Genomic DNA, 15,892 nt, shown 5'->3' with positions numbered 1-15,892 from the left:
ACCTCCTCTCTCTCTCTCTATGGCTATGCTACCTATGCTATCTCCTCCTCCTCCTTTACCCACACCACCACTGCTTGGTTCATACACTTTCTCTCTCTCTCTCTCTCTCTCTCTAGAACTCTTTTTTTTTTCTCTCTAAAACTCTTTCTCTTCATCTTCTTCAATTCTTCTAGCAAAAACAGAGGAGCTAGAGAGAGAGATGGGTTTGTCTGGTAAATTGAAGAAGAATAGCAATGAGAAATGGGGTTTGGGTCTTCTTCTTGTTTTCTTCCTTCATGATGATGATGATGATGATTATAATAATGATCATCATCATCATCATCAAGATTTTCATACTGGTAATAAAAAGGATACAATCATAACTCCATCATCATCATCTTCTCCTCTCAGATCTACTACTAAAACCAATACTACCATTTATAACAAAAAACTTCTCATTAGAAAAGCTCAATCAACTATTTCAATTTTTGCTCTGGTTTTTTTCTTTACTATTCTTCTTTTTACTCTTTCAAGTTTTGAACCTTCCATTAATAATTCTTCTTCACCCCAATTTCATCTCTCTTTATCATCTCGTCGTTTCCTTCCTGAAAAAACCCATACCCACACCCACAATCAATTTTCTTCTTCTTCTTCATCCTCTGGTTTTGCTTTACAAGGAATGGGTACTCTGTTTAGAAGAGGAACAAAAGCCATGAATGATTTAATTGTTGCTCATTTAACAGAAGATATTACTGATGATGAACTTCGATTATTTCTCAGAACTATTCATAGATCTTCTATTACTTCAAAATCAGATATTGTTTTCATCTTTCCTTCTTCCTCTAATCAAAACTTTTCTTCCATAATTCACCAAGAAAATTTATCATTCTTCAAACTCATTCACCATTACTCTAATAAACCCAAAAACGATTCGACCTTAAAATTGAAGATTATAAATGATTTTGATGTTACCCAATTTGTCAAATCGGATAAGCAAAAGGGAGAGCCAATTTGGGGGAAAAAGAAACAGAGTAGTAATTATACTGGCAATTCAGAAGAAGACGAAGAAGAAGATGAGTTGAACGAGTTGAGTTTTGGGTCGGTAGTGAGTTTTGAATCGGCTGAGCTTGACCCAGAAGACTCGTTATCTGGTTTCTTCAACGATCCACCACCGATTCGATTGAGGAGGTGGGCTTGTTATCCAATGCTTCTCGGCCGAGTACGGCGGAATTTCAAGCATATTATGTTAGTAGACGTGAAACAAGTGGTTGTTATCGGCGACGCTTTATCACGAGTCAGGAATCGGAATGCCGAGTCAGTTCATTTATGGACGATCAATAACTCGGATAAATCATCTCACAGTAAGAAAGAGAAATCAAAACCCATTAATGGAGATGTGATTATGGGTGGAATTAGAGGAATTAGAAGATTATCAAATGCCATGTTAAATGAGATTGTTAGAGATGCAATTAAACACAAGAATAAGAACTCTGATTCGGTTATTCTGAGTCAACTCATTCATAATGAATCGTTAATGAAAAGTATAGAGATTGGAGTAACAATAAGTGAGTCACCGATTCAAGAAACGAGTGAAATCGTTAAGACAACAAGAAAGTCATCATCTTTGAAAAATCACAAGAATTTGGTACTAGTTCATAGAGGAGGAGGAGGAGGTAATAGAAATCTTGATTTTAATTTATTACTTAAAAATGAATTATGTTCATTATCTACTTTAAATTCTTTAGTTTATAGAGATTGTTAAAAGAAAAAAAAAAGATTAGATTATGTTTATCTCTTTCTCTCTCTTCTCTCTCTCTCTCTCTAGTTCTAGATTGGTAGTTGTAAAATCTATTGAAAGTGTTCATATTGGGAAATAATAATTGATTGACTGACTTACTTACTCTGTTTAATTTCCATTGCAAGGACATTTATAAGTGGAAAGTAAATCTTCTTATATTACATAGGGCAGTATTTTAGTTTGTCTTTTTTCCTATTTTTAAAGATTTACAATATATTCCTTCTTTAATTCTCTTCTTTGGGTGATTACTATTCCTATTATACAAGCAAATTGTGTACAACTTAATTGGGAAGCTTTCTCTAGGTCACATAAAAAATGAGCTAACAGTTTAGGTTAGGCTGCCACTTTGGGATATCTAGGTGTCTATTCTAACTAACTTGAGAATTCTTATAAAAAAAAAAAACTAACTTGAGAATAATTTTGTTTTGAGTCTAAACACTAATTTATTTATTTTTTAGTCCTACTCTTTATCTTCCTTCGCCATTGCATCTGACCATTAATCACCACTTTCAGCCACAACAACCACCAACCTTGACGACCACCACCACTATCATTATCTTTCTCTCTTTTTCCTCCTAACCAACCCTCTCTAAAATCCGGTGAATGAAATGCTCCCTTAAAGGAGTGATTCCCCTTCACCAACAAAGGAGTAAACGTCAACTCTTAGTTGCCCAAGTGGTTAAAGTGTTGACATATACTCAAAGGTCCTTGGAGGTCCCGGGCTTTAAGCCATTTTTTGGTTGGACTTTAGGCATGTTCTTGTTTAATCTGACACCTACCGTGTTTATCACATTCTTTGATGTATCTACGTCATTGTAATGACTATCGCACATCGAAGTCACATTCCAAAAAAAAACAAAAAACAAGGAGTAAATGCCTCATCACATAGAGAATGAGGATTTCCTCTTCACTATGTCAAGGGATTTGAATCCCATCGCTCAGTAAGACATGAAACTCTCATCTCCAAGTGAAAATGGAACCCCCTTCTCTCTGCAATGAGGTTTTTTACCGTTTTATTAGTGAAGGGATAAATCACCCACGCAAGGGAATCTGCGAGAGGATTCCCTGATATTAAAGAGAGGGAGAGAGATCAAGATAATGACGGTGGTGGTTGTGCCTGTTAGTGATGGTGGTTAGAGTGAAGACAAAGATTACCAAGTAAAAACACAAACAAATTAATGGTGTGTTTGGATGACGAAATCATGAATCCGCGGATTCATAAATCCAAGTAATATTTTTTGGTTTGTTTGACAACTAATAAAAATCCTATGATTTATTATTATTTGAGTATTTTTAAACGTTTCTTTAGAAAAAAATATTGAATAAACCTTGTTCTCGAAACTCGTTTTTTCAAATATCGTTTCATTCGAGGAAATATCATATTTTGGGAAAAAACGGGTTTGGAGAAAAATAATTTTTTGAAGAAAAAATGGTTTTTGAGAAAAAAATTGATTTTTCGGAAAAAAAAATGACTTTCGGGGAAAAATTGATTTTTAGGGAAAAAAATAATTTTTGAAAATAATAATATTTTGAAGAAAAAATAATTTCCGGGGAAAAATGATTTCTGGAAAAAAATGATGTTCGGGAAAAAAATAATTTTCGGAGAAGAAACTATGATTTTTGAAAAAATTAATATTTTTAAAATAATTATTTTGTCAAAAAAAATATTTTTTTTTTATTTTAAGTTTGAAATTTGGATAAATTAATCCAAAATCTTAGCAAATCCCAGGGGTAGGGTGAGATTTTGGTCCAATGCAAATTTTGGAATTAGGAATCCTTAAGATTCAAGAATCTTATGATTCTTGGTAGCCAAACACACCAAGGATTCATGATTCCTACCAGATTATTCAAGAATCATACATAGCAATCTTGCAACCAAATATACCATAAGTCTCAAACTCAAAACAAGGTTGTCCCCTTAGTCAATTAGAATTAAACAATGTCGTCCCTTAGTCGCTATTTTGGATGCCGCAAAGACGAGGCCTTTAGGCTACTAGGTGCGAATTATTTGCAACAGCTTGTAAGAGGCTCGCAACAAGTTTGTAGCTTGCAGTAACAACCCAGAAAGTTAGGTCTGGTAGAGATGGTGAGTTTTTTACTGTTACTATGATCCAGTCTCTAGTTGTCAATTGAACATAGTCTTTAAAGAAGATCTGACTACATTGTCCTAGTTCTGTCCCTTACTATATACGCCTCACAGTACCCTAAATTTTTATACATTTGATTCTTTTGCTGCTTCTTTTTATATCCATTCAATGAGCTTTTACTATGTCTCAAATGGGTTATGTATAGAGTACTGTGAAAGACTGTGATGAAGAAGTTAATAACCCTAAAGAAGTAAACATCTCATTATCTACTTTCTACAGAGAGAAAGTAAAAGAGACCTAGACCTGGAGACAGAGAGAGAGAGAGTCACGATGGGAATGTGAATGTCAAAAGTAGGGAAGGTGGTAACTTCATATCTATTTGTATTTAAGATCTAGGGAGACACAATTTACATTCATTAAATCCATGTGCACTCTCTGTGCTTTTTCACTCCTTTCAATTCCAACTTCCCCCCCATTATTACACCCATTTACTCTTGAGCTAGTTTCATCCTCTTTCCCTTTTTAGTCCACCAACAATTCACCTCTCAACCCTTAAGATTGTTCACATTTTAATGGTTTTGATTCAAAGAGTAGCATTTTATTCAACAATACAATCACTAATAAGTCACACCACATATAATGGTGTCACTTCCATCATTACCTACATTTTACTATTAGAAGCACTAGTGAAAATAATGTTTCAAGATCATTTGATATATCTCATAAAAAAAAAAAAAATCATTTGATATGATCAAAAATTTGTATTAGAATAATTTGGTATAAACAATACGGCGATATATGATAAGTCTAACAGAAACAATTTTTACACCGAGATAGAATTTTGATTGCATAGGATTATAGGAACTAACCCACTTTCTCGTTACCTCATTGTTGACCTACCAAATGCTTGGTTTCGATGTTCCATTATTAAACATTACATATTCCATTCTTGGATCTTGGTCACGAAATGTTATGGGATAAAATAAAATTAAAATCATGACGGTGGAATGAAGCAAAACTTCTTAAGATATACAATACAATCTCTTATTTGATAAATTACTAATAAAAGATGTTCATGGTCCAACCAATATTCATGTAAAATACATACAAACAATGAAACAACAACAAACCCCAACCATTTCAACAAAAAAAAAAAAAACAAACCCCAACCAACCAACCAACCATTTCTTTCTTCTAATACAAATTGAGTCAAACTAACAAGACCAAACCAGAGGGCATCATCATCAAATGGTGAAACTCTCATCTACAAATAAAAGAATATCACCTGCAACCATAATTCTTACTTCCATCCTGAAAAACTCAAACCCAGATTTATAAATTCTTCTCGTCGATGCTGATACAAGCAATAGCAGCTTCCTCGACCCACAAATGGCAAAAACCTAGATATATAGCAAACTTGGCATTTCGCATTGTTCTCTAATTTAACACTTTTTTTTTCCAATCAGGAAATGTCACCAAGATGATGATAACAAATAAACTAAACAAGTCGTGAAAATTTAAATCAATCGTTCGTTTTATATCGCCATAATTCCAGTTTTTAGAATAGTTCAGCCTTCTTCTTTTGCATGTCTTGCTTCCACCTTGGTTGCTTATAAAATGCTTCTTTAGTCATCCCAAGTACTGTCTGGAACTCCTCGTCCGACAAATAAGCCTACAAAAACAATATGAAATGTAGTATTAGTTTTCTTCTTCATCATAGGTTTTTAAGGTGAGAATGCTTATCGAAGGCTAGAAGATATTTCTCGTGCAGACCTCTCTTCGTTTGAAGTCGATTCCAGTAGCTGGATTGGTTGATTTGGTCCTTAATTGATCGTAACTGAATATATCACCTCCACCACCATTTTCATCAGCTTCTGGTTCTTCCTTCACTGACTCTTCCTTAACCAGTTCTTCCTTCACTGGCTCTTCCTTCGCTACATTCGGCTCTGAGTCTTCTCCATTGCTTTCCGATATTGCTCCTACTTCAACTGCCTCTACGGTTTCCTGAACTTCTTCAGAAGCTTCCACCTCGGGAACAGTATTCTCACTCTTTAATCCTTCTGAATACAACAAGACAGAATAATTTCAGAATTACACAACAGAAATCATTTTCCCCTAATTCAGAGTTTCTAAGCATCTTAATCTAAATCTAGGTCCATATCATAGATTTTTCGTCTAAATTGCTGAAAGAGTCCTACTTCGCAAAATCATCTAAAATTGAGAAAGTTAACACGAATACATGATTATCTTTTCTGAATTGAGTGATTAAATTGATCCTTATGTTTGACCCTACCAGTTTTGCTTTGTTCAGGGGAAGGACTTCTACTTGCTCGGGATGGGGAAGCATCAGGTGACTGCTTCTTCTGTTCAGCAGTAAGGACGGTTGACAGAGCAGCTACTGCAGCTGCTCTCTGGGATCCTCGAGATGAAGCGGATGGCCTTGGAGCCGCAGCTCTGGTGCCAGAAGATGGATTAAATGCAGAATTTAAGGCAGCTAAAGCTGAAGCCCTTTGAGTTGGTCCTCCTCCTCTGTTTGAACCATTTGACTTATCCTCGTTCTGCTTTAACACAGTCAGAGTAAATCCAAATCAAGCAACACGCCAATTCTAAAACCGGTTCTTGTTGGGTTCTCGTTCTAGTCACAAACTATTAAGTAAATCCTTAGGATTTTGACAAGTGAAAGAAGAAAAGTGCAACTTATTGATTTAAGTGAAGTTACATGCTTGTTGGATCCACATGGTAACTATTAAGACAATTCTCAGGACATTGACAAGTAAAAGAAAGAAAGTGCAATTTAACGAGCGAAACGGAGGTGAATGAATCACAAAAACTTGATCTTTTACTACTATGAAGTATGAACTAGGACTTTTTTATATTGAAACTTATAATAAACTACGGTGAAGTTAGGAAATCTACATATGTTCAAGAGACCGAACAGAAAAAACAAGAAAATATGGCCTTCTTATCCGGGCCAAATGGCCAATCTCCAGAGAATCAGAGGCAGCATCATAGAGCTAACTTGCAGCATATAATGTTAGCTGAGTGGAATATTTTGTTTATAAACAAAATTTACCTGTGAGGCATGTGATCCCCCTAAGAGCCAAGCAAGCTTCTTCTCAAATGAATTCCCATGAACCTGAAATTACATGGCAAACAATCCTTAAGGAACACATTGTAAAGTGAAAATTGATGATAAAACCTATGCAATAACACAGTACTAAGGTTTTGAATCTTCGTAGAATTTTTATTTTGACTTATTGCCTTTATGCATGATCTAATTTTTCCTTTTGGCACAAGCAAAAGATGAAGAACACAAGGGTCATAGAAGAAACCGTCTCAAACATACATTTGCTTTCGAGGAATCCCATGAGAAGTATGTTGTGAAGAAGCATGGCTCATTCCCTTCAGTTACTTTATACAGTGCTACATTAGGAGATAATCCATCCACAGATACTGCCTGTTCTACATACATCTGCAAGATTTCAATCCTTCATGAGATACATATAGGCAGTAACTCCAAAAGCAAATCGGATTAAGCAATAATACCTGCCCAAACTCAAATGCCTTTTGTTTTTCTTTGGAGTCCACAGACTGACCAACCCAAACAAAGACCTCGGCGTGTGTATCTAGTATTAAGATATCCTCAGTCAACAAATCATCCTGAGAGAAGTTGTATACTTCGGATACCTGATTAAGGAAAAACAAAGGATAAATTCCACAAACTTTAGCATATTAAAGTTTGATTTTGATGTGAAATTCAGATCGCACCTCAAACTTTCCTGCAGTTTGTAGACCAACAACACCAGAAAATGGAAAGCATCGAAGAAGAGTAAAAAAAATCAGCTTCTTCCAGTGGATTTAATAAATGGGCTTAAAATTTGTATCAAATTCTAATATATAGATGTGACCAGTGACAACCTTTGTTGAATAAAAAAGTGTACAAATGAGGATCTCTGATGATCTCTTGTGATTCATTTTTGCTTGTGTAACTTTGCTTTCCTCCTAGTGCAAACCAGAATGCCGAACTCTCGGTTCCTTCTTTTGTAAGTTTCAGAGCAACACCTGGCTGAATCATCCAAATAAGAAAAGTATAAGTACATTTAAATAAACATGCTAAACTAGCCAAATTTCCAGGAAGCTTAATCAAGATCCACTTTCTGATATAATTGATAATTCAAGGATCCTAAACCTTACGGTATCAAAAAAATATAGAGTATCTCTCTGCAGGACATGCTTCCTTTCTTCAGACCTCTAAGAACTAATAAGATTAATTGGTGTCCCATAAAGTATCGAACAAATGCACAGTTTAGACACTACTAAAGGAACCAATGTCAGATATCTTGATGCACAGCAAACATATCAACTTTTTTTCATTTTGCGAAAGTTAAGATTAAGAGGAAGGGGGCTGACCATACTATTGGCAGCTCTACTAGTGACAAACTTTAATACTTCAAGTCTGCGACCGTTTACAAGTTTCTTTTGGTAGCAAAATATAAATAGCGTCGCAAAATCATTGATTTCGAGGCACTGGTCAGGTGCGAAGCAAACTTATCAAGCAAAATATACAGTCTATTGTTTTTAGCATCTAAAATTTCGACATTTGGGTCCTAATACACGTTCCTTCAAAAATAGTCTAAAAGTTTCCATAGAAAAGTTACGCTGAGCAAAAGATTCTGTGATATTAGTACCAATCAAACTACATAAAACCAGTGAAATTCGGAAAATATAAATGGCATACTTTCAAGAATTCCGCAACTTTGGCAGCTAACTGCTGCTGCTCCAAGGTACTCTGGTTTCCATGCCATGTAAACATTGAAGATCCAGATTGCAAGAGGAAACAGTCATTAGAGTTCAAGGATGCCCCCACCTAGATGGATAAAACAAATTTCATAAATAAGTCTGACAAGAAAAAAGGAGCTTTTCAACGACAAGAATGGCTTCTGTTCCATCAATAAGTTTAGTTTAAATAGGCCATCATTGTAAGAGAATTTTTGCTCTGCCAAAGATCCTTCAAAACTATGTAAAACAAGATTAACAAAAGATTATCTGACTCTCTAGATACAACCAAATACAACAAAATTTCGAGGTTTTGATACTTAATAGAGAACTGAATGTATAAGTTTAGTCCTGCTTCTGCCGATTACAGACTAAATCACACCCATTTTAGACAATGCCTTACATATATATTATATACTATTTAATTATTTACTTCGCTAAGCAAAGCCGATACTGTCATACATAGAATGGTACCAATATTACATACCGCATCTACTTGCATTGTTTTATTGTTATGAAGAGATGTCCCAGAAATACGCAAGAGAGCAATGCCATCAGCAGTATAACTTTCATCCTTTAGACCTTTTCCTTCTAAGAACTTTCTATAGCCCGAGCTGATACCACCCTACAGAGTTTTGCAACATATGAAGTCAATACATCAGTCAACCCCAATCAACGATAATTACTAACAAAGTCAAAAGGTCAACTTTTTTTACATATGGGATGAGTACCTTGAGAACAACCATAGGCTCAAACAGTGCAATGAACTGTGGTGGTTCTTTTCCTTGAAAGATGCGACCCTGTAGAGGACCAGCATGAAATGCCAGTGATAAGTATCATTCATTCAGCTACTAAAAGGTGAAACAATAGATGCTAGACATACATCACATACCTGAACAGGTCTCCCTTTAAATGAGTTGGACATTGTATTAGCTAATCTAGTAGCCATCATTCGTTCCTCCTGAAACAAATGATATAACCAAGTTATTTATTAGAATTTCAGCATCACTTGCTTAACCCACCAATAATCAAGCCACAGAAGCAGTTGGCAACCAAAAATAGTTGGATAGGTATGCCTTCCCTATCTAGATCTTTAAGTTAATTACCTGAACACTATCCTTCCCTATCCAACATGATAAAAAGTAGTCCTCTTTCTTATCACCTGCGTGGTACGTATAAAGAACGATGTAGCAATCTCCACTGTAGAATTTACCAACCTCCTCCTTTGGAAGTGGAGTCTTGGCACTTCCATTGATGCGCCATACCTGATAAAGAGTAGAATCCATTCAACTACTACTAATATCCAGAAGCATTTCAAGTCATGACAAGAAGTCCATAAATATATCGACAGCATTCTACAGGACTACCTCGATTTTAACCCCATTCTCAAGCAAAAGTGGGACATCTTCATTTACAGGAGCCGTTTTCACAGCTCCTTTGGATCCAACTCCTTGTTGCTTCAGCAAAGCTAACAGAATCCAAAGAACTTCACTGTCAAAAACATTATTTAACAAGTATTTGAGTTACACCGACTGACTGAGACAAGTAACTAATACCTGCTACTTTTCCTCTTCCGTCCTCTGCACCAGAAGTAACGGTGCCTGTAGGCCATGATTCAAAATTGGATTTGAATGCATGTGGCTCGTAACCTTGAATAACTCGAGTTATGCGTGTTGATCCTGGTCTATCTTCGCCAGCAATAAATTGCTGATATAAACATAAAGGGGTAAGAAACCATGAGTCCACTATATGCATGTGATGACATTGACAGCTATGCCTACCTCAGCGGCCTTGCTGGCAGATTTTCTGTCCTCCACTTGTGTAACTCGACCAAACCAAACAAACACTTCAGCATTACAATCGAGTAAATAGCATTTGGTGTTCTCCAACATGCCTTTGGATAATGCACCTTCTATCAGTGCCACTTGACCATCATTAATGCTACAGAGCAACCATTGATGCAAATGAGCTCATACTGATGAATAATGAAGACGTTTTGCTGAACAGTAAGATGTTGCTATTAAAGTCTAATATGGATGACAATATGGTTAACTGTGTCCAATATTGGTCCTTTACTTGCGATTTTTACTATACGACCAATCATCACTTGCAACCTTTTTACCAAATAATAAAACACAAAATACCTATATAGTTTCCCTGGAGTTCTCTCCAGAGAGATATCTTCATCACTTGCAACCTTTTTACCAATTGGTGCAAACCCTCCAAAGGTGACCCAAAATTCACCCGAGTCTGACTCAGTTTGTAATCTCCCATCATCTGGACAAGGAAAAACATTTTCCTTTTACATATACAGCATCATGAGTAGAACAAAGTACAAACACTTGTTATAGTAACAGAATAAATGGTTGTACAAGTTATAACAAACATATTCTCTTTTTCAAACTAAACACACAAGGACATGCACATACAGACAGAAGCTGCTGTCCAGCAATTTCAAACTTTAAACGGAAAGTTTACCTATAATAGCAACTTCACACTTTCCATCGTGGTACTTCTCCTTAAAATGTTGAATTACTTCTAATGCTTTCCCTCTTTCTTGAATGTTGGAGTTTGCACCATTAAATTGGTAAATTTTATTTTCGGTATCCAGGATAAACACGTCATCATGGTTCAATGAAGAGCGAGCAAAGGGAACCTGACATAGATCAATATACACTTGAGAAACATTCCGAATTTAAAGCATTTTAATACTCTCGGGAAGTTAAAGTCCTACCTGCTTCAGTCTGACAACGCGTTTTCCTTTACAGACGTATAGCCGAGTTTCAAACTTTTCTTCTTCCGGTTTCTTGAATCCTGATGCTACGCCCCCCTCCAGTGGAATAATGCATGGTCTAAAGTATGACAAGAACTTGTCAGACTCGTGGCCTTGAAGTTCTCTATGCTGCACTGCACGCCCTCCAAGAACTGCATCAAGCTCAATTGTCTTGATTGCTGCTGTTCCAGCTTCATCCTGGAACAATTCAGAAGTCATACATCTCGTATGGAAATATTTAGCTTAGTAACTCTCATTGCTCAAATCTGATAAGATAATAAAACTGTACGAGAAGCAAACCTGACTAGTATCTTTTCCAATCCAGTAATGAATATCATATAGATAAGCACCTCCCCTGCCAGTTGTTGTCTGCAGATAAATTCCAACAAGAAAGTTTCTAGAATAACATCTTTCTATTGAAATTTATAAGGCGGTAATAAGGAGATACAGGCTATCCTGTTAAAGGCGCACTTAAGCAGCAAAGCCAGTAGGTTGAGAAGGGGCTAGCCTCACTTTCTTGATATTTCCCTCTGTTTCCAATTAAGTTAGAAATCTGTCACCCCCTCGCTTCAGGACCTTGCATAGCCCTATGTTTTATTGAAAAATAACATTTTTTGTGTTCTTTGCCCTTCTCATTTTAGTATTATTATCATTTTACTTATAAATAATAACGCTTGTAAGTAATAACGTAAGCAATAATGTAGTTCTTAGATATTCATTATTTATTTTCTAAAACAGTCCTTTTTCATTTGCTAAATGATCACTATTTCCACTGGTTAAATGTAGGTGTTCCCGCTGCACAAAATGCATACTTCGCACATCCGCTGATCATGCCTAATGTACTAGCATTGTCTAGGATATCAGTCAGTATGACGTAGAAATACGCCATGCATGAAATGTCAACTGAGCTTAGCCAACTAACACGATAAATTCCTGAGCTAGTTAAACCAAAAAGACAAGATACATCAGCCACTGTAATGCAATAAGTATCAGTTCCGATACCCTGTGATTAAACTGAGATGACTAGCATATGAATGTCGAGAGAGACAAAAGTAGAAATATCGAAATCGGATAAAGAAACTCAAAAATTAAAGCTATAAAATAAATACTTTTAAGTACCTGCAAAACGATGTATGAATCCCCCATGTAGAATTTACCATATTCAGATTTTGGCAAAGGAACTGGCTGAAAGTCCTCGATCCTCCAAATCTCGGTGCCTCTATAAAATGTTAAGTGCACATGATAGCTAACTACATACTACTTTAGTAACAGTTTTTGTCCAACAAAATGAAAATTCAATCCAGAAAAGGGGAACTCTCTCATTTCATTTACAAAAAAACGCACCGCGAGCATAAAATGTTAACTCCGAAAGCAACTCGTCTTTTTTTTTTAGCGATTTGAATTAATATAAATAAAAATATTTACAAAACCAAGTTTTGAGCCTTGGAGCTCATAGAATAGGCTTCTGCCAGCCTAACAAAGACACTATGTTGCCAACATAGCTTCCCAAGAAACAGTGAAGTCTAAGAATTTATCCTCTCTGCTCCAGTGATAGAGCAGCCCTTTCGCAATATACTAGTTCTTTCTAGAACTAAATGTAGCCATAAAAAACAAGAAAGCATGAAGAACACATAGAAGCCATCACCACGTACTCGCATAACATTCATGCAAAGGATACACTTTCTGGCCTGCTCCTTGGAATGCAGGATCAAGAATTTTCGTAGAGCTGGCCATTCCGTGGCAACCTCTTTTATCAGTTCCTTTCTCACAACAACCAGAGTAGCTCAAAGTTTAAGCTGCAATCTAGAACATCCATAACCAAACAACTATAAGGAAAAAAATGAATATATTTATTACAGAGACAACTTTAACATTTCCAAATCAGACTACTGCCATACCAAATTCGAATCTAAACCCTGCCTGATGCAAAGATTCTAAAAAGCAAAATTTTGTAGTCATAAACAAGAGTTGCTTGATATATTTGGTGTAAACATAGGGCAAAAACATATTAACCCTTGTCCCTTGTTATGCACACGTGCTTGCAGATATCATCTAATTCCAATATCACTTTCCAATAAGGATTTCTTGATAGACTTAATAACAAAAACACCAGATCGTGGTATCAATGTATTAGTTTTAAAGATACAAACCTTGATAAAGAGTAGAATTGCTTTATAACAGCACAATTTCCCTTCTTGATTTCTCACAAGTTATATAACTAAAACACTTGCTATTTGTGAATAAAATCGTTACTGTTCAAATACTTTATTTATTTATTAAGAGTATCTCTAAATCTAAATTTAATACTCGCTTAAAATGGAGGTTCTATTGTGTTGATCACTAGTATCAAAAACTGTCAGCTTCCATGGAAGCCATTAATGGCTAGCTCCTGACACTACTACTACTACTACTACATAAAGAGACAATGTATTACTCTTGATTTGATACAAAAAAACAAAGATCTGACAATGATAAAGAGAGATCAAGATCTTTAAGAGAAAGAGATCAAGATCACTAACATCAATGGTTTAAGTCAATTCAAGCTTTTACAAAGTCAAATAGTTGATCAAAGCAAACCAATTACAAATTTCTAGTTAAGAGAATCAGTCATGGAAGGTCAGATCAAGAAAACTGAATCAAAAGGATAGCAACATATGAATAATCAACAAAAACTGAAGACAAAATGAAAAACAAACGAGTTCAAATCAAACTAAATCAGATATATACATATAGTAGTAGTACCTCTTAATTGATCACCAAATTGAAAAATGAAGAATTAGAAATAAATTAAAGTAAAGAAAATGGAGTGATGAGTTAAACAAGATCAAAACTTACCTAATTACTTATTACAAGTGAGGAAGAGAAGATGATGATGATGATGATGATGATGAGAGTGTGTGAAGTGAAGTTTTGTAAGATTTAATGAGGAGAGATGGAAATGGAGAAAAGGTTGTGAAGATAGCAAAAGTGTCAAAGTGAGAAAGATGATGATACTTTTGTACTCAAAAGTGAATAATTGATCTTCTCTCTTTCTCTCTCTCACTTCTTCTTTCTCTCTCTCTCTCTATTGGCTTTGAATGTGGGTAGAAGAAGAATTGGAAGGATCCCGGACAGGATGTCACGGTCGCACCGCCCACTTTGAAACCAAAATTTGAAAGAAGGGGCCTCCCCACTTTTGCTACATTTTCTTTTTTTCTTTTCTTTTAATATTGTCAGTGTGGCTCGAGCCCATTGACCTAGAAGGTGGAAGGCCGAACCTCCTACCATTCCAACTGAGGGTTGTTGGCGTATATTTTTTGTTTTAGTCAGGAGGGTACACCACTTAAAAGGTCAGAAACCACTTGTTATTTTTTCACTAGTTTTCATCTTCACTCTACGGGCAATACCACCACTTCTGACTCTCGATTGCTTCTTCACCTCTCTATTCCGCGAAAGAAAAGAGTTTTTTCCTTAGAACCTCTATCGTCTAAAAAAATGAGTTAATGTCTTTTTTTTTAAAAAAATGAGTTATTCGTGAAAAGTAAACCGGATGTGTTCACAAATAATAAACCAGTTTTATGAATAAAGGACAAGCATAAACTCTTCGTATAAGAAAAAGATCTCTGGGTTAAAAAAAAAAAACTCTTCCTTTCACTATAAAGGAGAGAGTTGGAGGAGAGAGAGTTCGAAAGGGAGAGAGAGGGAAACATATAGAAAGAATAAAATAGTGATAATAGTTGGCGAAGGTGGTGGTTTGAGATGATGCGCAGAGATTATGTTGGTGGTTTGGAGATAGCGATGTAAAGATTAGTGAGTAATAATCAAATGTAAAAATGAAATGAAAAATCTAGTCCAAGGCTCAAGCCCACGAGTGTCGCCCTTTGAACATTACACCACCGTCTACCGTCTCTAACGTCGAAATGATTTTTTCTCCTCGTGCTTGTTTTCAATTTATTTGTGTGAAGTGTTTCATCGAAATATTTGTATATATAAAAATATTAAAGCGGAAACAGAGGACAGGTGAAGGCCTAATGGAGACATTAACATTATTCCGTAAAATATACTTTTGGCTGTTAAAAAAGTATTTCAATTAAATCGACAAAGTATTTCATAAACCATTAATATTGAAGCTAATTTAAAAACTTAAAAATCAACCTTATATAGCGTTTCACCCACATATACACGCAACGCCAACATTAGCATATTCTTTACACGCAACATTATTATTTATATTTCTTTTTCAATGTGATCTTGTAAAAACTTGGTAAGTACCAATGTGACCTTTTCTTTGTATACAATTTTAATAACTCAAGAAAATATACAACATTTCCATTAATTGACACTCAACTTATCCTTTCAAGCTACTTTAGAGATACATAAAGACAACCAAACCAACAATGATTAAAGGGTATTCATACTAAAGGGCCCTTTAGGATGTTAGATTAGCAACCAAGAACATTACAACATTGTAGAGTAGTCCTAATTTCTGAAATTTTATAA

The 15,892-nt window shown here is 35.5% G+C and overlaps 2 protein-coding genes across 3 annotated transcripts; one reads left to right on the top strand and one right to left on the bottom strand.

Moving 5' to 3' along the window:
• LOC147545937 (uncharacterized) lies at positions 1-1,875 on the top strand. Its single transcript, XM_086638062.1, has one exon. The coding sequence runs from the start codon at positions 200-202 to the stop codon at positions 1,739-1,741; it is 1,542 nt and encodes a 513-aa protein (XP_086494188.1). The 5' UTR covers positions 1-199; the 3' UTR covers positions 1,742-1,875.
• A 3,017-nt stretch (positions 1,876-4,892) lies between these two features.
• Positions 4,893-14,472, bottom strand: LOC147545936 (villin-2-like). Of its 2 annotated transcripts, none has more exons than XM_086634165.1 (23): positions 14,249-14,472; positions 13,092-13,216; positions 12,533-12,632; positions 11,714-11,782; positions 11,375-11,611; positions 11,119-11,296; positions 10,785-10,917; positions 10,422-10,581; positions 10,197-10,347; positions 10,008-10,108; positions 9,747-9,905; positions 9,533-9,601; positions 9,372-9,440; positions 9,128-9,265; positions 8,603-8,731; positions 7,783-7,930; positions 7,633-7,643; positions 7,411-7,551; positions 7,211-7,336; positions 6,938-7,000; positions 6,158-6,425; positions 5,638-5,924; positions 4,893-5,536 (listed from the first exon to the last, which is right to left on the bottom strand). In XM_086634165.1, the coding sequence occupies exons 2-23, from the start codon at positions 13,145-13,147 to the stop codon at positions 5,423-5,425; spliced, it is 2,907 nt and encodes a 968-aa protein (XP_086490291.1). In that variant the 5' UTR covers positions 13,148-13,216; positions 14,249-14,472; the 3' UTR covers positions 4,893-5,422. The 2 variants fall into 2 exon arrangements, with proteins under 2 accessions (XP_086490291.1, XP_086490292.1); XM_086634166.1 differs by having other exon boundaries at positions 6,158-6,422.
• Between the last annotated feature and the right edge of the window lie 1,420 nt (positions 14,473-15,892).

This window comes from Eschscholzia californica, unplaced genomic scaffold (genome assembly GCF_041429995.1).
Source record: "Eschscholzia californica isolate CP2 unplaced genomic scaffold, dmEscCali1.0.p SCAF_4, whole genome shotgun sequence".
Taxonomy (NCBI): Eukaryota; Viridiplantae; Streptophyta; class Magnoliopsida; order Ranunculales; family Papaveraceae; genus Eschscholzia; species Eschscholzia californica.
This window is presented reverse-complemented; position numbering and strand designations above follow the sequence as displayed.

Excerpts from the sequence above, each read along its gene's own strand:
- LOC147545937 (XM_086638062.1), top strand. The coding sequence starts at position 200 with ATGGGTTTGTCTGGTAAATTGAAGAAGAATAGCAATGAGAAATGGGGT.
- LOC147545936 (XM_086634165.1), bottom strand. The coding sequence starts at position 13,147 with ATGGCCAGCTCTACGAAAATTCTTGATCCTGCATTCCAAGGAGCAGGC. Across the intron at positions 11,783-12,532 it reads ATTCATACATCGTTTTGCAG|ACAACAACTGGCAGGGGAGG; the intron begins GTACTTAAAAGT and ends ATTTATCTGCAG. Across the intron at positions 10,109-10,196 it reads CGGAAGAGGAAAAGTAGCAG|CTTTGCTGAAGCAACAAGGA; the intron begins GTATTAGTTACT and ends GGATTCTGTTAG.